Raw genomic sequence first — 27,879 nt, forward strand, 5'->3', positions numbered from 1 at the left:
CAAATGAACTAATACAATCCCAAATGTGAAAACATTATCAGTGGAATAGGGTCATGATAGTTTATTTCTTTTACATTTCTCTATATTCTATATTATTTTATATTATATATTTTATATATTACCTATCAAATTTTGTAACTTATATGCTTTATATGTATTAGTCTTTTTTTTTTTTTTTGAGGTGGAGTCTCGCTCTGTCGCCCAGGCTGGAGTGCAGTGGTGCGATCTCAGCTCACTGCAAGCTCTGCCTCCCGGGTTCACACCATTCTCCTGCCTCAGCCTCCCTAGTAGCTGGGACTACAGGTGCCTGCCATCACACCCGGCTAATTTCTTGTATTTTTAGTAGAGACGGGAGTTTCACCGTGTTAGCCAGGATGGTCTCCATCTCCTGACCTCGTGATCTGCCCGCCTTGGCCTCCCAAAGTGCTGGGATTACAGGTGTGAGCCACCGCGCCCAGCCCTTTATATGTATTATTTTTTAAAATAAGCAAAAAAGAAAGCCCTTGTGATTATCGGTGTTCCAACAGAAACCATCCACAGTGGTTTAAAAAGTCTGAAGTCTCATTTAAATTGCCAACTTTTCAGGGCACATTCCCATTTACCTACTCAAAAGTTTTTAATCTAAGGCATTTCACCTTCTTAGGAGTCAAATAGCTGTCAACAGAAAGGAACGGGAAAATGTTGCTTGGATTGGGGAGAAAATGACTCTTCCCCACTTGGCAAGAAAAATGAGGTGAGTCCTTTCGTTTGTTTTGTCCGCTCACTGTGAGTCTTGCTTAATGCCGACCCAGTGTTGAAACTGTGCTTGCTTGTTCTAATGGTCATTCTCTGCTTACAACTGTCCGAAGCGCATGTGCAAATAAAGCTCTTTTTCTCTGGGAGTTGCGGCAAGTGGTGATCAAAGCCCACACTCCGATTTTCCCCTTCATAGTCAGAAAGGCTGCGACAACAGGAAGACAAAAACACTCAGATCAGAAACAAAGCACTTCCCCTGACTCTGGATGGGCCACATTCTCAGGTGGAGGTGAATTCTGTACTTGCCCCTGCAGAGCTGTCTTCTGTCATGTCTCCTCCTTTGTAGACAGAGGGCGCTGCAGCCCCAGAAGGCTGAGGAGCGGTCTACAGTCACACACAAGTCAGTGGCCCCCCAGCCAGGAAGTCCAGCCTTAAAGATTCCAGTCTCTGGCTTTGCTGTCTGAGAGATGCTCCTTTCCAGGAAAAAACGGCACTGCCAAATTCTTAAAGATATTACTTAGAGAACTTGAAATACAGGATAAAATACAGAATCAGCTCCCAGTAAGCGAGGAAATCTGAGAGCATAGAGCTGACCATAGACAAACCTGTGTGTTTCCATCCTTCACACATATCTTTTTCCCATTCCTGGCTCCCACTGTCACCTTAATTGGGTCTGAAGAAAGTGTGCTGTGACACAGAGGACTGCTGCCCAAGGGAGGGGGCTTCACCCCTCAGAGCCGCTTCACAGAGGATCAGTGCTTTGCTGGGGTCAATACATCCTAAAGTCAATTCTCAGTTTTGTGGTCTCGGGAATTTTATTTGGGCAATGACTGGGCTCTAGGGACTACCTGACTCACTTTAATCAAACTCAAAAGACCATGACATTTAAACTGGAATGAACCCCATATTCGTTTATGAAGAGAAACACAATTATAAAGTGGATCTTGCCCTCACTGAGTCACAGATCCTTTCCCTGTAGGAAAACACACTAGGAAGCCAAATTACAATGAGAAGGCTGCTTGGTGAGCATGGACACAAAGCAATTGCATAGCCTTAATGGGCAGCGTCAGAGAAGACCCTTCTCTTCCACCAGACTGGACCTGCGTGAGGCCAGGTTTCTGCCCGAGCGGCTCCCCCTTCTCTTTAAGCGATGTTAAGATCTTCCACTTACGTAGCCGTTAAGTCTTGGCCTGGAATCTGTTTAAGAAAACTTTTCATTTCTCAACGTTCATTTATTTTTTTATATATATATTTTAATTCCCGGGCACAAACTTATTTCTAGGTGTTAGATATATACCACATTATTGCCCTCAGGCACTCTCTATACTTCTAATGCCAACTAACGCAAAAACAGATCATTCAGATGTGGCCCTGAAATGCCTAACCTATGGCCCTACTAAGAACCTTATCAAGGAACAATTACAAGTGTTTTTATTTTTTTCTGGAGCCTGGGAAAACCTCAGAGAGATAGAAAAGGAGGGGAAGTGTTGGACAAATGTCAGGTCATTTTACCTATTATCACAATTACCCTTCAAAATATGGGTTATTTTCATTTAATCCTTAGAGAGGTTAAGGATTTTTCCATTGGAAAGGTTAGAGTGCTGACCTCCGAGTGAGTGAACCCTGATCTGTCTACCTTTCACGCCTGCATATTCTCTTCTCCAGCACACCCACGTCCACCTCTGTGCTCCGCAGTTCTCTCTCTGTTTTCCTTACCTCTTCAGGAATGTTCTTCTGGCAAGAAGTGTTTTCCAAAGCTAAAACAGATCTGATCCAGACAGGATTACAGTTTGGGTAACTTTTCACTGTGCTTTGGTTTCCTACAGGGTAAAATGGAGATAATTTACTTTCTTTATACAACTATTGTGAAGATTAAATAAATTACATGTAAAAGCATTTGGAATGCAAGCACTTAATAAATGTTAACTATTGTTATTAAAGTCAAACTCTGTGTGTGTGTGTGTGTGTGTGTGTGTGTGTGTGTGTGCTTATGCATGGGCATGTGGGGCACAATGGAGAGGATTTCCCTAATTTATTTAACCTCTCATAGTTTTTCATAGACTGTCTTGGTGTTTTCCAGAATACTCTTTGTAGTATTTCATAGAATACTCTTTTCTTTAGTGTTGCATTAGTGGCAAATCAGTATTTCTCTTAAAATAAGATTCCTATTTTAAATTATTTGATTTGAACTATTTCGCTGTCCAGGGAGACTAGGAGAGTTATCACTACGTTCATGTTGCCTAATTCCTATAAAGAATTACAAGGCTGTTTCCAGTGGAGCTGGGCTGACAGAGCCATCTGTTTCTTCCTTTTATAAAGATTTGCACGAAGTTATTTGCGAAAGAGGAGTTTCAATCCTTGGACCCAACCCAGGAGCTCATATTTCCCCCAGAACTCTTGGTAAGACAAGCTGGATATTTTATGTACTTGTTTAAATATCATTGGTTATAAACTCAGTTTTATAAAGCCTCCATTTTCCTTCCCATGAAATTGTCAAATTGTGAAAATGTTCGATAAGATGAAGATGCCTGCTTCCCTCCCCGCCACTCCCTGCCTGACCCCTGGCACATTCCCTGAAGCCTCCGCTGCGGCTGTTTTGTAAATGATTTCTTCATTTCTCTCATCATGGAATGTGTCACTAGTGGCTGTCCACGAGACACAGCACTGCTAAGCTTCTCCTTGGTCTTCTGGCCCATTCCAGCATACTGACCCCAAGGAACACTTCCAGGAGAGGCCCCTACCTTTCAGCCTTCCTCCCATCAGCGTGTTTCTTTGCAGAAATGCAGCAGTCCTATTCTATCAAACACCGATTTCTGAAGGGGTTCTAATGTGTTTGTTTATTCATTCAACCAGTACTTATCCATCCAGCAACATGCCAGACACTGTTCTAGGTACTGAATATAGAACAGGAAACAAAACTAACAAAACACCTGCCCTCAAGGAGCTTGTAATCTGGTGAGAGAGGCAGACAATAAGCAAAATAGTAGATAGAAGATATAGTGTGGCCGGGTACAGTGGCTCATACCTGTAATCCCAGCATTTTGGGAGGCCAAGGCAGGCAGATGGTTTAAGCCCAAGAGTTAGAGACCAGCCAGACATGGCGAAACCCAGTCTCTACAAAAAATTAGCCAGCTGTGGTGGCACTCACCTGTCGTCCCAGCTACTTGGGAGATTGAGGTGGGAAGATTGCTTGCACCTGGGAGGTCAAGGCTGCTGCAGTGAGCCGAGATCATGCCACTGATCTCCATCCTGGGCAACAGAGTGAGGCCCTGTCCTCCCAAAAAATAATAAATAATTTTTGAAAGGATATAGTCTGTTAGAGATTGAGAAGTATTAAGGAGAAAAAAAATAAAGCAGAGAAAGATAGGATGCATGGAGTTGCAATTTTAGATATCCTGCCCAAAGAAAACTCTGAGAGGATAACATCTGAAGAAAGTCTGGAAGGAAGTGAGGGGGCCAGCCCTCCCAGCTGAAGAGGGAGACGAGCAATCCAGGCGGTTGGAACAGCCAATGCAAAGGCCCCAAGGGCAGGAGAACACCAGGCCTGATCAGAGGCAGAGCGTGGTCCAGCCTGGCTGGGGCAGAGTGAGCGAGGGGAAGGCCAGGGAGCTGTCAGGGGCAGACCATGCTGGACTTCATGCTGCTCGGCTTTTACTCTGTGTGGGGTGAGAAACTAACAGGCTGGATAGAGGAGGGGCGTGCTCCAGTTCAAGTGGTAACAGGATCATTCTGGCTGCTGTTTTGAGAATGGCCTGCAGAGGGGAAGGGAAGGAGCATGAACCTTGTCAGGGGACTAACGGCATCCTGAGAGATGGTGGTGGCTGCGCCAGTCTGCTCGGGTGGAAGGAGTGAGAAGCGAGTAGATTCAGGATGTATTTTGGAAGAAAAGCCAGTAAGATTTGCTGGTGGATAAGCTGCAAGGATGGAAGGGAGAGACGCTTGTCAAGGCTGACGCCAGGGTTTTGGACAGCTGGGAGCATGGAATGGCCATTTACGGAGATGGGGAAGACCGCTGGAGGAACAGGGGGTTTTTCTTTCTGGGGATTTCTCTTTGGGGGCTTGGAAGGGGATTGGATATGAGGAGCTCAGTTTTTGACATATTAATTTTTTATCTTTATAATTCTAAGCCAGTCCAAGAGACATATTAAATTTGAGATGCCTATTACACATCTAAGAGGTAACGTCAAGTACTTATTGAGATACGAACTTGGATTTCAGAGGAAAAAGCCAGGCTGAAGATATTAATTTAGGAGCACTAGTGTAATTACGATTTTTAAAGCCATAAGACTACATTATGCTAAATTAATCCACACTGAATGCTCAATAACAAGTGCCAGCTTATATTGTTACTTGTCCCCAAAAAGCCATCCAATTATGAAAATTCAGGCATTAGCCAATGGGTATAGTGAGTATATTTTTGGGCAAATGCACCCCAGAACCCCTGACATCTCTGTAGAGGAACACATCTCCAGCGGAGGCCTTGGATAAGCCAGGAGGACAGGCGTGCACACGGGCACACATACTTGTCATTTGCCCTTAGAGGATGGCAGAGAATCCAGAAAAACGAACACTGACCTTCTATGGAGAGAGAGTTACCTGGATCTCTCCTGGGACCCTCAAGGATCTCCTGGAGCTGAAAGTGAAACACCCCGAGGCCCCTCTCGTTGTGGGCAACACCTCACTGGGTAAGTGATTACCCAGTTTTCGTTCCACCCTTAATGCTGGGCTGAACTTTCTGTCCCTTACTCTGTTCTCAGTCTACAGAAACTACTTTTTAGGGATGAAAACTTCATCCTTTATAATAAAGCCAGTGCTCTCCAAAGTTGGATGTGCATATACCCTGGACCCCAGAGGTGTGGGAGGAAAGTTTTAGAGGGTTTTTTGTGGGGGTTTTTTGTTTGTTTGCTTTTTGTTTTTTTTTCTTTTGAGATGGAGTTTCGCTCTTGTCACCTAGGCTGGAGTGCAATAGCGCAACCTTGGCTCACTGCAACCTCCACCTCCCGAGTTCAAGCAAATCTCCTGCCTCAGCCTCCCAAGTAGCTGGGACTACAGGTGCCTGCCACCACACCCAGCTAATTTTTGTGTTTTTAGTAGAGACGGGGTTTCACCATGTTGGCCAGTATGGTCTCGATCTCTTGACCTCATGATCTGCCCACTTTGGCCTCCCAAAGTGCTGGGATTACAAGTGTGAGCCACCGCGCCAGCCTTTTTTGCATTTTTAGTAGAGACAGGGTTTCATCATGTTGGCCAGGCTGGTCGCAAACTTCTGACCTCAGGTGATCCACCAGCCTCGCCTCCCAAAGTGCTGGGATTGCAAGCGTGAGCCACCACGCCTGGCCTAGAGGGTTTTTTATCATTTACTTTGTCTTATTCTTTTTTGTTTTTGTTAAATATTGAATGAATATAGTAGAATTTTATAAAATATTTATAGGGATATTAACAATACAGTGCACACTCAGTTACCACCCACATCTACTTTAAGAACACAAACTTTACCAAGAACTTTGAAGACCCCTGTGGGCCCTCTCAAGCCACATCCCCTTTCCTTCCCTTCCTCCTTGAAGGTACTCATTAGCCTGAATATTGTGTTGGTCATTCTCTTCCTTATTTTTATAGTTTTACCACCTATATTTGAATCCTTAAACAATATGTTGTTTAGCTTTGCATATTTTTGAACTTCACATAAATGGACTGGAGGGAGAGTCCTGACCTCTGGTCGGAAGTCAGGTTACAAGGTCTCCCACTCCCAATAATAAGAAGAATCCCAGGGTATTATTCTTCTGCAATTTGCTTTTTGTTCAACATACTTGACCTGAGATGCATCCATATTGTTGCACGTAGCTGTGCTGTATTCCATCATATGAACGTGGAACAATTTGACATCCATTATATTGCTGGAGAACAGTTTGTTTTGGCATTACAAATATTCTTTTATATGTCTCCTGGTAACTATGTGCAGGGGTGTTTTTAAAAGCATCTTGGCCAGGTGCGGTGGTTCATGCCTATAATCCCAGCACTTTGGGAGACCAAGACGGGTAGATCATCCGAGGTCAGGAGTTCGAGACCAGCCTGACCAACATGGAGAAACCTCATCTCTACTAAAAATACAAAATTATCCGGGTGCGGTGGCTCATGCCTGTGATCCCAGATACTTGGGAGGCTGAGGCAGGAGAATCGCTTGAGCCTGGGAGGCAGAGGTTTCAGTGAGCTGAGATCACACCATTACACTCCAGCCTGGGTGACAGAGCAAGCCTCCATCTCAGGGAAAAAAAAAAAAAAAAAGCATCTTATCCTATTTTATATGGACATAGTGAGTGCATAAATAGATACATACATGCATACATTTATTTGGCAGGAGTATATAACCACTGCTTTCACATCTGTACACATTTCCTGTCAATCTCTAATGTATCTGAATCTCTTATAAGAAAATTTCAAGGCCTGGAGCAGTGACTCATGCCTGTAATCCCAACATTTTGGGAGGCCGAGGTGGGCAGATCACCTGAGGTCAGGAGTTTGAGACCAGCCTGGCCAGCATGACAAAAACCCATCTCCACTTTAAAAAAAAGAAAATGTTAATGCCCCCCAAAAAAAGCATTTTCTCTTTCCTAATTGTCTCTAAGATAACTGTCCCTTTCCTAACTATCTCTATGCTTCAGGACCTGCAATGAAATCTCAAAGACAATTTCATCCAGTTCTCCTCTCTCCTGCAAGGATCTCTGAGCTGAGTATGGTGACAAAAACAAGTGATGGTGAGTTCCTGGTGTTTTTAGTAGGATGTCAATGAGGTGATACCCTGCACTAAACTAACACTCGCCAAATAACTCAGAACCTCCTCATCTGTTTGTCTTCTTCTGCATATTTAAAAAATGAAGAATAACTGGAATGAATTTAAATACATCCCCACCATGAAACTTTACTGTCAAAATCTTTCTGGGGAATAGGAGTATCCAAATAATATCATTTAGGACCTTGCAGTTACCTGCCTATAAAATGCCATGATACCCCAGACAATAAATTTGCAATGAGACTTTGATGGGACGATAGCAAGAGAGGGCAGATGCTGTCCATCAGTTGGATGACGGACACTCCCAATTCAGCACTCTTTTGTTTTGTTTTGTTTCTTGTTTTTTGTTTTTGCCCAGGTTGGGGTGCAGTGGTGCCATCTCGACTCACTGCAACCTCCACCTCCCGGGTTCATGCAACTCTCCTATCTCAGCCTTCTGAGCAGCTGGGATTACAGGCACCTGCCACCACGCCCAGCTAATTTTTGTATCTTTAGTAGACATGGGGTTTCACCATGTTGGCCAGGCTGGTCTCGGACTCCTGATCTCAGGAGATCCTCCTACCTCAACCTCCCAAAGTGCTGGGATTACAGGCGTGAGCCACCATGCCTGGCCAGCACTCTTTTTGTTACTGCCATTACACCCCTCAGGTCCACCACAGAGCCTGTCCAATTAGCTGTGTGAGTTGACTGCCCAGTTTGGTCTCTGCAGCCAAAGCAGAGCTAAAACAAACAATGCACCTTCCTTTAGGGCTCTTAAAATTAAAACATGAGTACCCTCTAGTGGCTTGCAGGAAAGTTTCCATGATTCTCGAACTTTTCCTAAGTCCCAGATGAGTGAAAGACACTGGCTGGGGTGGGGTGCACTGGAGTCAGATGTGTTCCCCACCAGCACACCCAGGAAATACATTGTTGCACAGCTGTAATTTTAACTTAAACATTTGTTTAAAGTTTGCATTCTCAACCATATCACTTACATGTTTGGCTCAGTATACATTTGATTTCTCAAAATCGTTAGTATCCAGAAAGTCATTGCATGTTCATCCCATAGACCCATGAACCCTGAAAAGCACGGAGTTCCACTGAAATGCCCTTTCTGAGAATCAAAGTTAAAGCTCTTTTCACTTGCATTGGAAGAAAGATAGATTTTGTGACCAGAGATGGAATAAAATACGAATAGAACCACAGTAAGTAGAATGTTCTCAGTATAGCCTGGCAGAAGGTGTGTTGTGCCTAGCACGAGGTGAGGTGGTGACGTGTGCAATGGAAGTGGAATTATTTGGCTTCAAACTGTGTTTGAACTCTTATGAGAATTCAGGCAACAGAGCAGACAGGGACACTTCAGTCCCCACTGGGGTTGAGCTGCCCTTTTCCATCTATGTCAAATAAGAGGTGGTGATGCTAGTCGATGTGATGCTTCTGACCTTAATAATAATTATGTCTTTTTGTTTCTGGTTTCTCCCCTACTAATGAGGCTCTGGGTCTTCTCCTGAGGGAGAAGGAATTGTATGACCAAGAAAAAAAAAGCTTGGTTTTCCTAGTACTCCTGCAAAGAGAAGGCAGGCCAGGATGTTCCAGAAGTTAAAGAACAGGCTCCAGTGAAACCTGTGATAAGGAAGCAACAGACCATCACTGATGGGTATGGGATGAAATTAGATCCCCTGTTACAGAGTGCACTTTAGGAGACGCTAAAACAAGAACAGGGTGAGAACTCCAGGCTGAGACATTCCAGCGGGGAGGGATAGTTTAGATTTGTTTAGCATAAGGATAACAAGGAGCAGCTCATGGTTCCCTCATCAACTAAATTAGCTGAGATTACTGAGGCAGCGGGGTGTTGCATGAGTATGCTGGCAAGGTGGGGGAGGTGTCATGCCAAGTACATTCTTAATATTGATAAAATACAGCTATGTAGGAGGGTGAAATATTCTCAAAGATTAGTCAACAAGAGATAAATCACAGCCCAAACTGATAAAAACAGACTAACTGCAATTAGAACCAGCCTAGCTAGTAATGTCAAATCACTCTACATTAGCGTTTCATTCTGCAAACCCCAGGGTGTGAAGGGTTAATTTTTAAAGGCTGCCTAACTCATCTCCTGGGGGTTTGGGTGACTACTTCCCTTTTGAAGACTGATTTGAACCCTTTCATCCTTACTGAAGAAAAACCCTGAAGCTTATGCTAATATCCTGCCAATCCTCACAACTTATGGCTCCAAAGGGTGTTGAAATTTTGAATTATTTCCTTGCCAGTTAGCAAATAACATTACTTCAATCCTGCTAGATACTCTCCCATTACTTCCCTGGATCCTTCCATTACTTCCCTGGACCCTTCCAGGGAAGAAATAGAGATGAGGGAGCCCCCTTCCTCATGCCCAGTAATGCTCAACATAAATGGCTGGGGCAGCTCCTTGCATGAGCCAATTGACCAGTGACCCTCACAAAACTGATTGTTGAAGATTTTGAGTATCGGGTGCAAAACCTGAAATCAAAGCATTATAGATTTTAGACAATGACCTGGGGAATTGAATGACCTTTGCCTTATTTTAATGCTATCCGATTTATCTCCCTTAATCACAAAGCAACTTTACATAGCTTCACCACAATCAGTCAGGAGGAGATCATTGAAGATTCTAGTAAGGTTTGCCACCTGCAAGTTTTTGCTGTCATTCCTTCTCTCTAGCCTCTATTTCCTTGTGTGTATCAAAAGAAGAGTGTGGACCAGCCCAGGGGATCTCACTCTGGCTGTGTAAAAACACCTTGAAACCTTTTAAAAAGCTGCAGGGATCCAGGCTGGGCACAGTGGCTCACGCCTGTAATCTCAGCACTTTGGGAGGCCAAGGCGGGAAGATCACTTTAGATCGGGAGTTCGAGACCAGCCTGGCCAACATGGTGAAACACCGTCTCTGTTAAAAATACAAAAACAGACCACGCAAGGTGGCTCACACCTGTAATCCCAGCACTTTGGGAGGCCAAGGCAGGGGGCTCACCTGAGGTCGGGAGTTCGAGACCAGCCTGACCAATATGGAGAAATCCTGTCTCGACTAAAAATACAAAATTAGCCGGACATGGTGGTACATGCCTGTAATCCCAGCTACTCAGGAGGCTGAGACAGGAAAATCGCTTGAACCTGGGAGGTGGAGGTTGTGGTCAGCCAAGATCACGCCATTGCACTCCAGCCTGGGCAACAAGAGCAAAACTCTGTCTCAAAAAAAAAAAAAAAAAAAAATACAAAATTAGCCGGGGCCATGGCAGGTGCCTGTAATCCCAGCTACTTGGGAGGCTGAGGTATGAGAATCACTTGAACCTGGGAGGTAAAGGTTGCAGTGAGCCAAGATTGCACCACTGCACTCCAGCCTGGGCAATAGAGTGAGACTCTGTCTCAAAAAAAAAAAAAACAAAAACAAAAGCAGAGATTCTAATTGAATTAATCTGGGAGTGGGGCATCTGTGCTGTTTTTGAGTTCCCAGCGATTCTCTGTGAGCCAATGTGGATACTCACTGCACTGGCCAAACACTGAGGTCCTGGTGCCATGATTATAATTCGGCTGCTCCTCTTATGTCACTAGTAAAAACAAGTTGCTTTCCAGGACTGACAATAGGCGCTGGCTGCAGCCTGGCCCAGATGCAGGACATCTTGGCTGAGAGGATAGCTGAGCTCCCAGAGGAGAAAACACAGACGTACCAAGCCCTCCTGAAGCACCTGAGGAGTCTGGCAGGCCAGCAGATCCGGAATATGGCAGTATGTTCCCTGGTTTCAATCACTGGGCACACCGCACCTATTTCTGAACCTCACTGAAATGTTGGGATATGCATTGGCAGAATCAGTATGCAAAAAGGTCTCAGCAGATTGAAGCAACAGGCGCAGTAAATGTTTAAAATTAATAAACATATTTAATAAATATATTTAAGAAAAAGCTATAGGCCGGGAGCAGTTGCTCACGCCTCTAATCCCAGCACTTTGGGAGACCAAGGCAGGTGGATCTCTTGAAGTCAGGAGTTTGAGACCAGCCTGGCCAACATGGTGAAACCTGTCTCTACTAAAAATACAAAAAATAGCTGGGCATGGTGGTGCACGAATGTAATTCCTGCTACTCAAGATGCTGAGGTGGGAGGATTGCTTGAACCCAGGAGGTAGAGGTTGCAGTGAGCGGAGATCATGGCACTGCACTCCAATCTGGGCAACAGAGCAAGACTTTATCTAAAAAAAAAAAAAAAGAAGAAGAAGAAGAACTATAAGTCAAGCTCAAAAGAGTGGCTAAGCATCCACTAATCACAGGTGAGAAAAGGATGTTATGGTTTTGCTAGTTTCATGATAAGCTTGTCCATGAACTTAGTTTCGTCTTAGGCTGCATTAACAAAAGTAGAGTATCTAAAACAAGGAGGGTAGCCTTCTCTACTCTGGACTGTTCAAACCACAGCTGGAGAAAGATGGTCAGATCTGGGAGGCATACTTGAAGATCTGGTTGATTTTGACCTCAAAAGAAAGGAAAAGAGACACAGGTTTTTGAAACACATATGCTCCTTCCCCTGCATACCCTCAATTGTATAGCAGAAATCTTTGGGATATGGAAAATCAGGGAGGGCATGATTCCTTTAAAACAGCTCTCAAGTGATTCCAAAATGTTCTCTCCCAAGTCAGGAACTCTGACGAGGTACACTGGTGAGGAGAAGGTGGCGGGAGAATGAGGGGTTGGAAACCACCCTAAAAAGAGGACTAGGAGTGGGAGAACAGGCAAAGGGAACATGAGAGCTGCCTTGGACTATGTCTAGACTCCTGAGGTCCGATGTGTTATTAATATGAGCAGAGAGTAGAATTAACCGACAGATGAGGGTCCAGGGAGCCAGATTTCAGCTCAGGAGGAAAAAAAAAAAAAAAAAGTAAAATGGAGCTGCTCATAAAGGAATGGGGATTTCCTGTCCTCACCTGTGTTCCAGCCCAGACCACTGCAACCGGGAGGTCACCATAGATTCCTTCTCTATGCTGGGAGGAGAATCTTGAGTTCAATGGCCAGTCATTTCCCTCCCAAGTTCTGAAATGCTACAGGCTCCATCAGATCTGAGTGAGGGCTCCCAAAAAAGAGTGAAAGGGCAATTCTCTGTCCAACTGTGTGGATGCCTCAGAACACTGACACAGCCCATGTGAAGTCTGGCCATTTCAGAAGCCCACGAGAGATGAGGCTGTGCACCAAGGCAAGATGGCACCTCTGTGGCCAACACCGTGGCCATCTTCACTGTGGCCAGGGCTGAGTGGGGTGGCTCAGAATAGGCCACTGAGCCTCCCTGCTTGAATCTGAATCCCAGGCCTGCTCCTTCCTAGCTGGGCACATTTGTCAAGTTTCATAATTTGTCTGTGCTTCAGTGTCTTCATCTGTAAAATAGAGATAACGACACCCACCTCACTGGGCTGTGTGTCAGGGGTTAGACAGTGCGTGGAACACACCGGTGTTAGGTAAGTGCTAGGCACCCTTGAGTCCTCTTCCCATCCAAAGAAGCCAGTGGGAGGGGCCCTCCCTGACAAGCTGAACCCACGCCCTCTGCAAAAGAGAGAAAGACTGAACTGACAGATTCCTCTTGACCCTTTCATAGCCACTAAGAAGACCATTGGCAGGTGCCTTCCGGGTAGAGAAGCTGAGAGATAGAATGGCTGAGCTGTAACTCTCTCCTTAGTCCTTAGGGGGCCATGTGATAAGCCGGCATTGCTGTTCGGACCTGAATCCAGTTCTTGCTGTGAGCAATGCTACCCTCAATCTGATTTCAGCAGGTAAGCTGCCTCCGAACGCTCTGAACAGCACCCGGAGATCTTTTGTCTTTTTTATTTATTCTTTTAAGGAATTGCTTTAAGTCAAAGCCCGAGTCTCTGGTTCTCAATTCACCATGGGGTGCCCAACTCATGAGGGAAGGTGCACTGATCCAAAAGGCAGCTGGTGTTTCCTTCTGACACCACACACACACAACCTGGGACCACACACTCAGGTAGCTCACATGTTCACCCATGTATCTTGCTTGATCAGCAAACACCAGAGGTGACGTGCAGAGGCTAAGCTGAGGGTGAGGTTGCAGTGTGCATCCTCCCTATGGGCCAAGGGACTGCTCCCTGCTACCCCGTCCTCATCATGGGCTCTCTCCGCCCACACACAGTCCGAGGCCCCCACACAGTGCCCTCAAAGTTGTCTCCCCGCCCCGCAGTTGCTGTGTAAGAAGCTACAAGGCTGGTGAGGACACACAGTGGACATCCACACAGGTCATGGTGGGCCCCTGGGAAGGGGTAGGCAGTGATGGATTTTAATTGCTAGCTGAGAGGAATGTTCCCTTGGGGTGGCTGCCGACTAAACCTCCCTTTCATCTCCCCAAGCGCCCAGCACACTCACACTGCCCCCAGCTGCCCCCCTCTCCCCCGCCAGATACTAATACCCAGTTGACTGGATGCAACTACATGCCAGGCTGTGCTGAGGTATTGGTCGTTACCATTGGCTGAAGGTCTGCTTTCCCAGCTCAGCTAGAGTCATCTCCACCCGGAGCACAGCCCCAGCTCCAGCGAAGGCGGTAGATCAGCTCACTGGCCCAGCAGCAGGGAGGGGCCAGGCAGAGATCAACCGTGGGAGCCTCCTTCGGGGCACCCTGCCTCCTAACGAGCATACCTCCATTCCAGCCAGCACAGTGCTCACTGTGCCAGGGATCAAACGCATGTCACAGTCCCCAGGCCATGGTTTGACCTCCTCACTGCACTCCTGTGGGCCAGAGGGCACAGCTGTGGTCACCAAGAGGGGGTAACTGGGCTAGAAGGAGGTTTCAGAACTTTTCACTTCATTTTTAAAGGTGTACGTGTCTGTCTCAAGAGCTGACAACAGCAGGAAGAACAAAAGGCAAAGTCAGTGGCTTGAACTGAATTGAATAGTTAAAAGTGAAAACAAACTGTGTGTTGGCTTCAAGATGTTGCCTTAACAAGGGTTCGTAAGTGACCATAAGCTCTGAACAGGTTCTGTGTAGTTAACCACAGGCCCAGTGAGCCTTCCAGGCAGAAGAGACCCCAGTTCACATAGCACATATGCTGATGAAAGAATAGTAATGTCACGATGGTGCCACCACTGGGACCCCATGATGGGACCCTGTGACTTTGCCGTGGACTCAGACCTCAGCCTTGCTCTCTGTAGAGGAAGCTGGCCTTTCCTTCTCCACTGCTGACATTTAAAAGAATAGAATAATCTTGCTCTCCTTGTTGTGACTGTGCAGAAACATCATTCTCTTCCACAGAAGGTACGCGGCAGATTCCTCTAAATGAACATTTTCTTGCTGGGTTGGCAAGTGCAGACCTTAAGCCGGAGGAAATTTTGGAATCTGTGCATATCCCGCACTCTCAAAAGGTCAGAATTCCGCTGGTTGCTTTTGAGGGTGGTTTTTCCTTTTTCATAACTGAGCCCAGTCATCTTTAGAAATCTAAAAACAGATGGAAAGAAAATAACTCTGCCCTGCAAACCTGTTTCCTGTCCAACTGCGGATTGGGCCAGCACCAAGGCCCTCCGACAGCCAAGAGCAGGCAGCTCCGGGTGTGGATGTGGGGCTGTTGCTGTAGCTGCAGGGCGGAGCCTGCTGAGGGCCTGTGGTCACACCACCACGCCCCTCATGGCCACGAGTTCAAGCTCTCGGGCTGTGGAATGGAGCGTCTCTAACTGACCCACAGCGAGATGGGGGCTAGGGCTCGCTGTCCCACACCCCACTCTAGCCAATAGTTCATGGGCGCAGGAGGGCCCCTAGATGTTTGCTAACTCAGAATCCCTGCGGCTGATGTGGCCACCCAGCCAGCTATGGAGTTGACCTTCTGTCCTCACTGCCTGCTCCCTGTGCCTCTGCCAAAGCTGTACCTGAAACCAAGAGGATAGTCTTCCCAGAGAGAGGCAATGCAACACACACCCACACACACCCTAGCTCAGCCCCCGAAGTCCCGGAGAGGAGCAGCCAAGACTCTGGGGCACCAGGATGATGAGGATGGCCCACTCCCCATCTGGGGCCTTCTGCTACAGTAGCAGTAGTGTTCTTCTACAGGAGCATTGGTCGTTACCATTGGCTGAAGGTCTCTGCTTTCCCAGCTCAGCCAGAGCCATCTCTACCTAGAGCACAGCCCAGCTCCAGCCAGGGCAATAGATCAGCTCGCCGGCCCAGCAGCAGGGAGCGACCAGGCAGAGATCAACAGTGGGGGGCTCCTTTGGGGCACCCCTGCCTCCAACAACCATGCCTACATTCCAACCAGCACAGCTCTGACTGTGCCAGGTGTCTTGTTAGATTGTGTCTGTGTGATTAATTAGTAGCTCCAAAAGCTGGGGGGCAGCCTGGTTATGGAGGGAGTCATAAGTTATGCTTTCAGCCATGTGTGATCTGCATTAGTTTTTCCTTTGGAATGGAAACTTCAAAACGTGTTCCCATTTAAATTCATGAAAAGGCAGCAGACGGAAAAATAAGCCCACTCAAACATGTGCACCCTTGGTGGCAGCACAGATGGAAATGCACAAAGGGGCACAGGCCATCTTCGTGGACCCCACCTCAGCTCACCAAAGGTCATGGCGCCAAGGGGTCAGCTGGGGCAGCCATCACCTCTTGACTCTTCCTCCTGACACAAGATTCCCTAGCCACTGTTGGAAAGCTTTGCTCGGCTCCCTTTTGTGCTTTCCAAGTGGAAAAGTGAACATTTCTACAAGCCAAGCAATGTGGTGGGTCTCCTTTGTACTTTTAGCAAATCACCTTTAAAAGCCCCTGCATTCGGAGGGCTCCTCCACCCTCATGGGGAAAAGGCATCTGAAAACTGGAGGGAATGGCCCCTCACAATGCCAGCACATGGATGGGTGTCCAGGAGTAAGTTCCCACAGCATCCCGTGCAGAGGCATCCTGGCCTCTGAGGGAGAGTGCGCGGTGATCCCTGTTCCTTGAGGGTGTCCAAGGCCTTGAGAATGGGACTTGGGGAGAACGCTGTTCTAACTTTGAACGAGAAGGCAGCCAAGGTGTCCTCTAATTGTGCCAACTGTCTTTGGTGTCTTGTTAGATTGTGTCTAAGTGATTAATTAGTGGCAACAAGACGCATAAACCACGTTCTTAGTTTTCACATATCAGATAACCCCAAATGGTTTTTGTCTCCACAGTGGGAATTTGTGTCCGCCTTCCGACAGGCTCAGTGCCAGCAGAACGCCTTGCCCCACGTGAATGCCGGCATGCGAGTCCTTCTCAAAGAAGGCACAGACAGCATTGAGGACCTGAGCATTGCCTATGGAGGGGTGGGGGCTGCCACCATCAGTGCACACAGATCCTGCCAGCAGCTCCTTGGGAGGTAAGCCAAGAGCCCGCACCCTGAGGGGGAAGCTTGCTGTTAAATAAAACAAGTAGAGATCTGTCTCTGGCAAGCATCAGTACAGCCCTGGGAAGATGGAAACTCTTACATGAAAATCACTGCTTGTTCTTTCTGTCATTTTACTGAATGAATTAAACCTTATTTGACTTTGATTAATTGGATGCCACTCTTTGGATGAGGTATACAACAAAAATGACCTGGCCTGAATTCAGCCAGCAGGTAATTTTTTCCCATCTGCGCTCATTCTCATACAGATCAACAGCCTAGCCGTCCTGGTGCCATGGATCATGCCTATAATCCCAGCAATGTGGGAGGGCAAGGCAGGAGGATTGCTTGAGCTTAGGAGTTCAAAACTAGCCAGGGCAAGAAAACGAGATCCCATCTCTACTATATATATGTATTTTTTTTTTAATTAGCTGGGCATGGTGGCATGCACCTGTAGTCCCAACTCCTCAGAAGGCTGAGACAAGAGGATCACTTGAGCCCTGGAGGTTGAGGCTGCAGTGAGTAGCAGTCATGCCACTACACTCCAACCTAGGTGACAGAGCAAGACTGTGTTTCAAAAAAAAAAAGTCTAGCAAACCCACACTGGGCAGCATCCAAGCAGCACCTAAGGCTCCCACCATTACACGCACTTTCTTCCTCAGCGAAGTCAGTCTCCAAGTCTGAGTCCTGTTCAGTTCACAATGGAATTGGCCCTAGTGGTCTGTTTTGTTGTTGTTTTTGAGATGAAGTCTCACTCTGGCACCCAGGCTAGAGTGCAGTCGTGCAATCTCAGCTTCACTGCAACCTCCGCCTCCTGGATTCAAGTGATTTTCATGCTCAGCCTCCCGAGTAGCTGGAATTACAGGTGTGCACCACCACACCCAGCTAATTTTTGTGTTTTTAGTAGAGATGGGGTTTCACCATGTTGCCTAGTCTGGTCCCAAACTACTGGGCTCAAACAATCCAGCCGCCTCGGCCTCCCAAAGTGCTGGGATTCCAGGCATGAGCCTTCATGCCCAGCCTGCTCTGCTTATTTAATACTTGGTTCTAGCATGTCTGGCTCTGGAACGTGCTCGTGTTCAAGTTGCAATGGAAGAGGTCCCATTCTCACCCTGCCATGACCCTTGGGCCACTCGATGTAGCCTCCCCAGGCCTTGGTTTCCCTAAGCAGCTTGATTAGGTGATTTCTGAGTTTCCAGAGGTAACTCTGGGGTCTCTAAAAGGTCACTATCCCACATCACGCCATGCTAGAAACTGCCCTCTAACCAATTCCTTCCTGCCTCCGACCCTCCCAGGCGCTGGAATGAGTTGATGCTGGATGAGGCTTGCAGGCTGCTTCTGGATGAAGTCTCGCTCCCAGGCTCAGCCCCAGGTGGCCGGGTGGAATTCAAGAGGACCCTAGTCGTCAGCTTCCTCTTCAAATTCTACCTAGAGGTTCTGCAGGAACTGAAGAAGCTGGTGAAGCTGTTCTCTGTGGCTGTGGGTGCTCTGGTGTATTCGCTGGCTGGGGCTGCTGAAACAAAGTAGCACAGCCTGCCTGGCCTGAGCAACAGAAACATGTTCCCTCACAGTTCTGGAGGCTGGAAGTCCTCAACCAAGGCGTCAGCAGGCCTGGCTCCCTCTGAGGGCTGTGCAGGGGACTCTGCCCCTGCCTCTCCTCTAGCTCCTCCTGGTTTGCTGGCAATCTTGGGCACTCCTTGGCTTCTAGAAGCATTACCCTGATCTCTGTCTTCACATGAAGTTCTCCTGTGGGTACCTCTGTGTCCAAATTTCCCCTTCTCACAAGGACATCAGTCATATGGGATTAGGGCCCATCTTAAGTACCTCATTTTAACTTGATTACCTTTGCAGTAAAGGCCTTGCCTTATTTGGATAAGGCCACATTCTGAAGAACTGGGACTGGAGTGCTGGGAATTCAACACAGATATTTAGAACAGACACAGTTTGACCCATAGTATCTGGCTCTTATGTGTTCCTTGCACCCATAAGCTCACAGCTTTCCTGTCACTTTGGCAAACTGTCTTGTGCACAGCCTGTGCCGTTACCTGTCACCTGCGCTGAGTCAGGCCTTGTCAGCTCCCAGCCGGCCCTCCTCCTGGGATCCAGCCCTGAGGGGCTACATGAGGCTCATGATGCCAGACTCTCTGCAGTCCGCAAATGTTGACTGCGTGCCCTGAACACTGAAACACTGTGATGTCCCTGCTGCCAGTGTGCAGCTTTTTTCTTTTAAAATCAACTTCATTGACGTGTAATTTACACATCATAAAATGCACCTATTTAAATTCAGCGCATGTTGACAAATGTTTATATCTCCATAGCTACCACTTCAAATTTTCCAATATCCCAAAAAGTATCCTATGTCCCCTTGTGTCACCATCTTGCCCCTGACCCAGGCAACCACTAATCACTTTGCTGGCACTAGAGATTCATTTTGCCTCTTCTATAATTTTATTATCAACCTAAAACATAAAATAAAATTTTATTTTTCAAAACAACCAAAACTGCCCAGGCATGGTGGCTCACACCTGTAATCCCAGCACTTTGGGAGGCCAAGGCAGGCTTGGGCACAGTAGTTAGAGACCCGTCTGGGCAACCTGGGGAAACCCCATCTTTACAAGAAATGGAAAAATTAGCTGGCCATGGTGGCACATATCTGTAGACTCAGCTACTTGGAGGCTGAGTTGGAAGGAACTCTTGAGCCTGGGAGGTCAAGCCTACAGTGAGCCGTGTTTGTACCACTGCACTCTAGCCTCGGCAACAGAGCAAGAGCCTGTAAAAAAAAAAAAAGACCAAAACCTGATGCGTATGCTAATGTTTAAATAGCTTTCCAGATTTTTCTGATTGTAAACTTTTGGAATAGGCTAGGCAAAGCAAAACATATTATCTCTCTCTCTCTTTCTTTCTCTCTCTCCTTCTCTCTCTCTCCACCCCTCCCCTGACCATGATTACAACTCTCACCCTCCCTTGTACTCCCTGTTCCCCAACCACAGCTCACCCCAATAGCCTAGTGTTCTAAGGTATCTGATTTTCACGGACTCAGATGAAGACCCTCATCAACCACACTCACCAGGATAATCCTTGCTGCCATCTAATTTCTGAACCAAGACACCTGACAAATTTCAGTGACACCCAGAGCAGCGTCCTCACCGCTACCGCTCTCCTGGGAGAGTTGAGTTCCTGAGAAAAGCAATCCGGCTTTGAGTCCTTTTGTGTGCAATGGATGCCTGCTTATTCTGGGATGGCTTATCTAGCCATTTTCCTTGCTTCTCCTCCTGCCTCTGCCCCCGCTCTCTGGCAGGCCTCTCCCTCCTCAGGGTGGCTTGAGGATCAGATTCCAAGCAGTCATTCAGGGTCCTCATTATCTGGAGGGAGGAGGGAAACAAGAAACATTCATAGAACATGAAGCCGGGGCAGGTAGTATGGATCCTGGTTATGCATGCTATGCTGGATACATTAGCCAAGTCAGTTTCACGTAAACCAAAGCCCAGTCTAACCGTAGCTAACCAGCTTATCTTTATTGTTTTGAACCATCTTTCAGGACAGCCGTCATCGTTCTGAAGTTTCAGACCAATTCCTAAGTGCTCTCGAAGATTTCCCAGTCACAATACCCCAGGGAGTCCAAACGTACCAGGTCAGTGAGTTTGATTTAACTGAAACCTGCAAACTAGAGCCGTGCTGAGTGAGCAAGCCTTTCAGAGCTCTGGTTTCAGGTCTGACGTTCTAGTCGTTGCCCGCGCAATGGCTCTTTGCTTAGTCTGCGTCAGGGAGACGCTGGAATCCTGAGGTCAGGCGCAAGCTGCTGCTAGATGAACTCAAGGCTGAACCATCCAGCTAATCTACAGTCTAATCATTATAGTCTCTTCAAAGTGATATTCTTTGGGCATTTGTTTGATATTTTCTCAGAAGAGCAGCCGAGCCGGAAGGTTCAGCCCCTAGCTCTGATTGCAAATGTTTAATCTCCAGTCAACAAACAAGAGCCCTGCAAGTAACTGAACTCACCCTTCCGGCAGGACAGTTTAGACATTATGGATTCTTGCTATAGCACAACCCCTCTCCCACCCCACCTCCACACACATGCGCGCGCGCGCACACACACACACACACACACACACACACACACACACACAGAGCTTCCCTGAGAGGAGCTCCAGAATAAACACTATCTACACCTCCCTACAGCCTAGTGATGTTTTTATGCCACTCCAAAGGGCAGCCAGGACACCTTATTCGGGATCTGGGGGGACTCCGTTACCATCCCCCAAACCCTGTGCCAGAGGCCCCAGTTAAGTCCATACTTGGGCTTCTGACTTGGATTGTAGCGTCCCACCTTGGCAACTGTATCACTTTAGGCCCCATCATCGTGAAGACAGTACTGCTGGACAGATTGATCACTGGAAAGGTGAGGAGGCAGGACAGCGAGATCCCCGAGAGCACCACCAGGGAAAAGAAGATGCCAGAAGGAGAAGCTGGGGTGCCCCTTCACCTACTTTGCCATTTATTGCCACATAACTGAAATGACAATTCACTGTTCTAGTGGCATCACTGATGTGTCACACTCATCATCTGGCCCACTCCAGTGTTTGTCACCCCAGGGTCACCATCCAATTTCTCAATCCTAGCTCAGGAGTGTTGGTGATAGGCCAGGCCACTTCTGACAAGTAAAGGCTTCTGAGGCAACTCTTGTCTTCCTCTGTAGAATGTGGATCCTCACCAGCCTCTCCAAGACCCAGTTGGACGCCCCATCATGCACCTGTCAGCTCTTAAACATGCCACTGGGGAAGCCATGTTTTGTGATGACATTCCCGTGGTAGATAAAGAACTTTTCATGGCTTTGGTGACCAGTAGCAGGGCTCATGCAAAAATCATGTAAGTAAACGAAGAGCTTTCAAGAGTCTTTTAAAAGCACACCTGGGATCCCCTCAGAGGAATGTGCCCATGCTCCTGCCATTTCCTGAACCTAAAGAACCTAAAATGGAAAGAATAAAGAAAAGGTTGCCAGCTCCAGGAGGAAGGGAGAACATCTAGAAATGAGCACCCTAGAGAGAGAATAAAAATCACTGGCCAGGCTCAGTTGCTCACGCCTGTAATCCCAATACTTTGAGAGGCCAAGGCAGGTAGATCACCCGAGGTGAGGAGTTCAAGACTAGCCTGGCCAACATGGTAAAACCCTGTCTTTACTAAAAACCCAAAAATTAGTTGGGCATGGTGGCACGTACCTGCAATCCCAGCTACTTAAGAGGCTGAGACAGAAGAATCACTTGAGCTCGGGAGGCAGAGGTTGCAGTGAGCCAAGATCAAACTACTGTGCTCCAGCCTGGGTGACAAAGTGAGACTCTGTCTCAAAAAAAAAAAAAAAAAAAATCACAGTGACAAGCCCTTTGTTTCCCTCCTAATCTCACAAAACCTCAGCTCCCTGCACAGCCTCAGACATGATTCAAAGGCATAAACCTGATAGAGAGCTGGTATTGAGGTGGTAGTGAAACACCCACTTCATGCCCAAGAATGAATGGCCCCTGTCCCAACCTTCAAGAACGCCCCTTGCCATAGCCACACTATCCCTTCTCCACCTCCAGTCTCCCAGTAGCTAAAGTGTTATCTCCTGGCCCAGTGGGAGTCTCTTGGACCCTACTCCTTGGCAGGTCTGTTCTGATTGGTCAGGAACTAAGATGGATTTGTTGTCATATATTCCGATTTTCAACCATGCTCTATCCCTCCCTCACATTTGGGGCCCTCAAAGCTTGCTGATTTCTACTTCCTCTTTTTTTAATTTAGAGAGAGTCTGGCTCTATCATCCAGATTGGAGGGCAGAGGCACCATCATAGCTCACTGCAGCCTTGAACTCCTGGGCTCAAGCCACCCTCCCACCTCAGCCTCCTGAGTAGCTGGGACTACTGGCATGTGCCACCACCACACCTGGCTAATTTTTAAACAATTTTTTGTTGAGACAGAGTCTTGCTGTGTTGCCCAGGCTGGTCTCAAATTCCTGGCATCAAGCAATCTCTCCCTGCTTGGTCACCCAAAGTGCTAGGATTACAGGCATCTGCCACCCTGCCCAGAGTGATGTCTACTTCTTAAATATCTCTTTGTTTAGATCAATTGATGTGTCCAAGGCCCTTGAACTACCGGAAGTGGTTGATGTGATAACAGCTGAAGATATTCCAGGCACCAATGGCGCTGAAGGTGACAAACTGCTGGCTGTAGAGGAGGTACGTCCAGGACATGCTCTCCTAGATGATTCTGTGTAGACAGTCACCAAGGTACCCCTCCTGCCAGCTGTCCAGCTCCCAGCTCTTCCTGCCTTCGGGAGGTGGAAGCGCTGAGCCTTCTGGCGCCTCTCTAGCCTGCCTTTATTCAGCCCTACTAGTCTGGAAATAACATAGTAAAAGGAAATGTATTACAGAAAAGCAACAAGTCCTAGCTCTGCCACTGCATGCTCTTGAGTCCATATGAATTTTTAGGGACACAAGTCAGTCCACAACAGGAGCCACATTATACAAAAACTTTGTTTACCTTTAAACTCTAAAATATCATGAAGGCAACACGTGCCAACCAAGCTGGACAGAAGACATGGTAGATTCAAGTTACGGCCAACCTCACATCCACTCTGAGCCTCACATTCACTGAGTTACATGGCCAATGGAACTGTCTGTATTATTTAAATTATTTTTTCTTTAAAAATATTTTTTAGCCAAGCATGGTGGCTCACACCTGTAATCCCAGCACTTTGGGAGGCTGAGGAGGATGGATCACTTGAGTCCAGGATTTTGAGACCAGCCTGGTCAACATGATGAAACCCCATCTCTACTAAAAACACAAAAATTAGCCGGGAGTGGTGGCACACACCTGTAATCCCAGCTATGAGGCAAGAGAATAGAGAGGCAGAGGCTGCAGTGAGCCAAGATGGCACCACTGCACTCCAGCCTGGGCAACAGAACGAGACTCTGTCTCAAAAAATATATATATTTTTAATTTTTAGCCAAGCAGATGTAGTCAAATGTGACTCCAATGTGGCTACTATTGCTAAGCGGGGACATCTAAGACACTAGTCACTGCTAAGGTTGAGCTAAGCCTATTCCCACCCAGAATTCTGTATCTGCTTCAGGTGTGTACTTTCCACAGGTAACCTGTGTGGGCCAGATCATCTGTGCTGTGGTTGCTGAGACAGATGTACAGGCAAAACGAGCAACTGAAAAGATAGAGATCACCTATGAAGATCTGGAACCTGTAATCTTCACCATCAAGGTAAACAGGGCTGGCCAGTCTCTCCCTAAGGTTGTAGAATTAAAAGTACCTTTGTAAAAATCTTAATGAAGGATCTAATTTTTTTTTTCTTGCCACTGGTTTGCTCTGGAAAAATCAACTTTCTTTGGAAAACATTACTTGTACAAGCTGAAATTATCTTTGGTTCCAAGGAATGGAAAAAACAGAAGTTTCTCACTTTCAAAAAGTCTAGAAGTGGGCAGCCTAGGGCTTATAATGCGTTCTGTGTGTTTAGGATCCAGCCTTCTCATATCTAGTCACTCCATCATGCATTGCTTCCTGGAGGGCACATTTGGTCCACAATAGCCACGGAAACTCTAGCCATTACATCCACATTCCAGACAGCTGAGAGAATCAGGTGATGAAGAAGGGTGTGCCCCCTCCCTTTAAGGACACTTCCAGTCCTTAAAAGGAGGCATGTACGTGGCACATGCCTTCCTCCATCTCTTTGTTTGGAACCTGGTCGCGTGCCACACTTAACTGTAAGGGGAGCTGGGAAATGTGGATTTTGTTCCAGGTTGCCAGATAACCACTACAGATCGGAGACTCTATGACTTGAGGAGGAAGGTGAGGATGCGTACTGGGAACAGTAATGTTTTGAAGGTGGAGCCCAAATGCAGTGGAACTTTCATGGTGGAATTCCACAGAAACTTCACTCTGGTTTCTGAGTCTAGATAATGATATTCAAATGGTATTTCAGGGAAGATAATGGAGTGAAGACAGACAGTTCAGGTGTGGACTGGGGTTTGCAGGTTCTGACTCAGTGAGGGACAGGTTCAGAGTCATTGACTTGAGAAAAGCTTACTTGTTTGTGTGCTTGTGACAGAACAGCAAATGTGTCCAGAGGCTTTTGTGAACCACTGGGACATTTTAAAACGTAACTAAACAGTACAAATTGCTCAATATTTAAAGTGTTTTAAAAAAAAATGTTTCTTGATCTTCCTAAACCAAATCAACTTTGTTCCAAATTCCCATTTGCCAAGTTTGCAAGAAATCCAGGCCATTTTTCTTGGCTCATTCCTCTTCCTTGGGTTGAATGAGGATCCTAATAAGGGTTTTTAAAATTTCACTTCTAACCCCACTTTCCTCAAGGGGGAAATGGCACCCAGAGGACACACCCATGAACTATTCTAGAATCCAGAATGGGTAGGGATTTAGAGTTCCCTCGGATTAGGACTGTCCAGAGTCAGCAAAAAGAATCCTCCACAAGTCATAAAATTGTCATATGTAATACCAATAGTGCTTCATCCATCTATTCATTTATTTATATGACTTTATAGATCAGAGGCAACATAGGGTCATGGTTGCAAACACAGTTCCTAGAACCAAACTGCCAGATTTGAATAGTGGCTGTACCACTTACTAGCTATGTGACCTTAAGCAAGTTATTTAACCTCTCTGTGCCATGGTTTCCTCATCTGTAAAATGGAGGTAGTAATAATACATATCTCATTAGTTTGTCATAAAATTAAATGAGTTAATGGGTGTAAAGCACTTAGAACAGTACCTGGCACATGGTTAGCACTCACCCAATATAGCCTATGCTATAACAAGATTATACTGTCTTGGCTGGGCACAGTGGCTCATGCCTGTAATCCCAGCACCTTGGGAGGCCGAGGCAGGCAGATCACTTGAGGTCAGGAGTTCGAGATCAGCCTGGCCACCATGGTGAAACCCCGTCTCTACTAAAAATACAAAAATTAGCCAGGTGTGGTGATGCATGCCTGTAATCCCAGCTACTTGGGAGGCCGAGGCAGGAGAATCGCTTGAGCCCAGGAGGCAGAGTTGCTGTGAGCCGAGATCATGCCAGCCTGGGTGAAAGAGCAAAACTCCATCTCAAAAAAAAAAAAAAAATTATACTGTCTTATGACACATTTACAGTATGGCAATAAACATACTTTCACATGTACCAGGATAGCTTCTGAGATCTTAGTATAACAGAAAATGGAAAAAATCAGCTATATTGTTCATTGTCTGCTGCTTTGAAAAAATCAAGTGTTCATCATTAGATAAAATGTTTCTAAAAACTTAGCCTGGGCTTGAATACTTCCTTTATCACTTATTTACAATATGACTTTGAGAAAGTTCTTTTAACCTCTCTAAGCCCAGTTTCCTCATCTAGGAAACCGAGATCATAACAGAATGAATGTAAGGATACATGTACATACACTGTTATTACACAGTGCTTAGCACAAAGCAAGCTCTCCATCAATATTAGCTGCTCCCAGGAGGATCATCAGCAAGAAAGGCTATGGCATCCGAGGCCATCAGTCTAGGAAGGCAGGAGACAGGTGTCATTCAGAAGTATGGAAAAATACCTAGGTTCTAAAGGCTAAACAAGGATCCGCTGTCAGTAGGTCATTAAAGAATCAGTCTTTATTTGTAAGTCAGTTCATGTAATTGTCAGGGGGAAAAAAAAAACACATAGAACAAAGAGCTAGAAAAGCCCTTATGAGATGATGCCAAATACTCAAAGAAAGGAACCAACTTCCTATTAGATTGGTGCAAAAGCAATTGCAAACTTTTATAGCAAAAACTGCAATTACTTTTGCACCAACCTAATACAATGTATACTGGGCTTTCCTGACCCAGAGATGTGTACTAACTTGTGTCTTCCCCCTCAAGATAGCCTCAGTATTTTTCAGATTCCTGAGTGAGAGGTTCTTGTATCTGAGCTACCTAAGTAATCTAACACAAGTGTTTTTCTTCAAGAAAGAGGTAAAAGAAAAAAAAAAAACAGGCAGATTCCAGAACCTCACCTATCATGCATTTGACTTACCTCATGTTCCCTGAAGAGTCACATTTACATAAGAAATTAGTATTTATCGTCCGGGATCATCATAGTGTCCCCAGCCCTCGGTTCTGAACGTAGCTTGCTTCTGAAGGTTTCGCTAATCCTTCTTGCTGGTTTTCTCTGCAAATCCAGAAGACCTTTCCCCGGACTTCTCATCTCTGCAGTGAGCCTACTGCTCTAATACTCCCTTGCTTGTTTGACACCTTCCATCTGCCCTGGGAGACAGTGATTTTCCAGAGCATGCTGGTTTTTAAGAAAAAACTACCAGTGGAAGGAAAAGTCGGAAGGACTGGCTTTTGTGCTTTTTTTTTCTGCCATGTAGGATGCCATAAAACACAATTCATTCCTGTGCCCTGAAAAAAAACTTGAACAAGGAAATGTTGAGGAGGCCTTTGAAAAAGTCGACCAAATTATTGAAGGTAAGCTCCCGGGGATAGTTAATAGACTCTGCCTGATTCTATTCTGAAGCAGGCATCAAAAGCGTATGATTTCCCCTCAGAAAGTCCAGCCTCTAAAGTCTTGGTGCTTTGCCAAATTTCTCTTACGCCTCTTCCTTTCAAATTGTGTGTGTGTGTGTGTGTGCACATGCACGCGCAGTTTTGGGGTTGAGGGGTAGGAAGCAATAGAATACATAAAAGAAAATCTCTAAGATTTTGGTTTGGGCAGAGTAAGGAACAAACTTGGCACTTTTAATTTGTTATCCAGAACTGTAGTCTCTGAAACACATTGCTACAGGACAAATGCCTGGGTCCTTGTCAGGATAAATCCAGGCCACCCAGGCAGGTGACGGTGGCTCACACCTGCAATCCCAGCACTATGGGAGGCCGAGGCAAGTGGATCACCTGAGGTCAGGAGTGCGAGACCAACCTGGCCAACATGGTGAAACCCCATCTTTACTAAAAATACAAAAATTAACCAGGCATGGTGGCAGGCACTGTAATCCCAGCTACTTGGGAGGCTGAGGCAGGAGAATCGCTTGAGCCTGGGAG

At 46.4% G+C, this 27,879-nt stretch overlaps 1 protein-coding gene and 1 long non-coding RNA gene across 2 annotated transcripts in view; one reads left to right on the plus strand and one right to left on the minus strand.

Annotated features, from left to right (window-relative positions):
• Positions 1-27,879, plus strand: part of LOC105468120 (aldehyde oxidase 2) — a 76,727-nt gene that overhangs the window by 10,419 nt on the left and 38,429 nt on the right. The window contains exons 7-20 of the mRNA XM_071073157.1: positions 644-733; positions 3,055-3,135; positions 5,276-5,420; positions 7,395-7,487; positions 11,105-11,256; positions 13,185-13,278; positions 14,769-14,878; positions 16,646-16,830; positions 18,132-18,315; positions 20,375-20,467; positions 21,533-21,702; positions 22,928-23,042; positions 23,956-24,078; positions 27,213-27,309. Of these exons, the coding sequence (XP_070929258.1) occupies positions 644-733; positions 3,055-3,135; positions 5,276-5,420; positions 7,395-7,487; positions 11,105-11,256; positions 13,185-13,278; positions 14,769-14,878; positions 16,646-16,830; positions 18,132-18,315; positions 20,375-20,467; positions 21,533-21,702; positions 22,928-23,042; positions 23,956-24,078; positions 27,213-27,309 (1,732 nt within the window). The remainder of the gene's footprint in view (positions 1-643; positions 734-3,054; positions 3,136-5,275; positions 5,421-7,394; positions 7,488-11,104; positions 11,257-13,184; positions 13,279-14,768; positions 14,879-16,645; positions 16,831-18,131; positions 18,316-20,374; positions 20,468-21,532; positions 21,703-22,927; positions 23,043-23,955; positions 24,079-27,212; positions 27,310-27,879) is intronic.
• LOC105468119 (uncharacterized) lies at positions 468-27,687 on the minus strand. The gene is made up of 5 exons (XR_011609978.1): positions 26,876-27,687; positions 19,904-20,198; positions 13,983-19,606; positions 12,913-13,051; positions 468-2,555 (listed from the first exon to the last, which is right to left on the minus strand). It is a non-coding gene; the product is annotated as an uncharacterized lncRNA (long non-coding RNA).

This window comes from Macaca nemestrina, chromosome 11 (assembly GCF_043159975.1).
Source record: "Macaca nemestrina isolate mMacNem1 chromosome 11, mMacNem.hap1, whole genome shotgun sequence".
Lineage (NCBI taxonomy): Eukaryota > Metazoa > Chordata > Mammalia > Primates > Cercopithecidae > Macaca > Macaca nemestrina.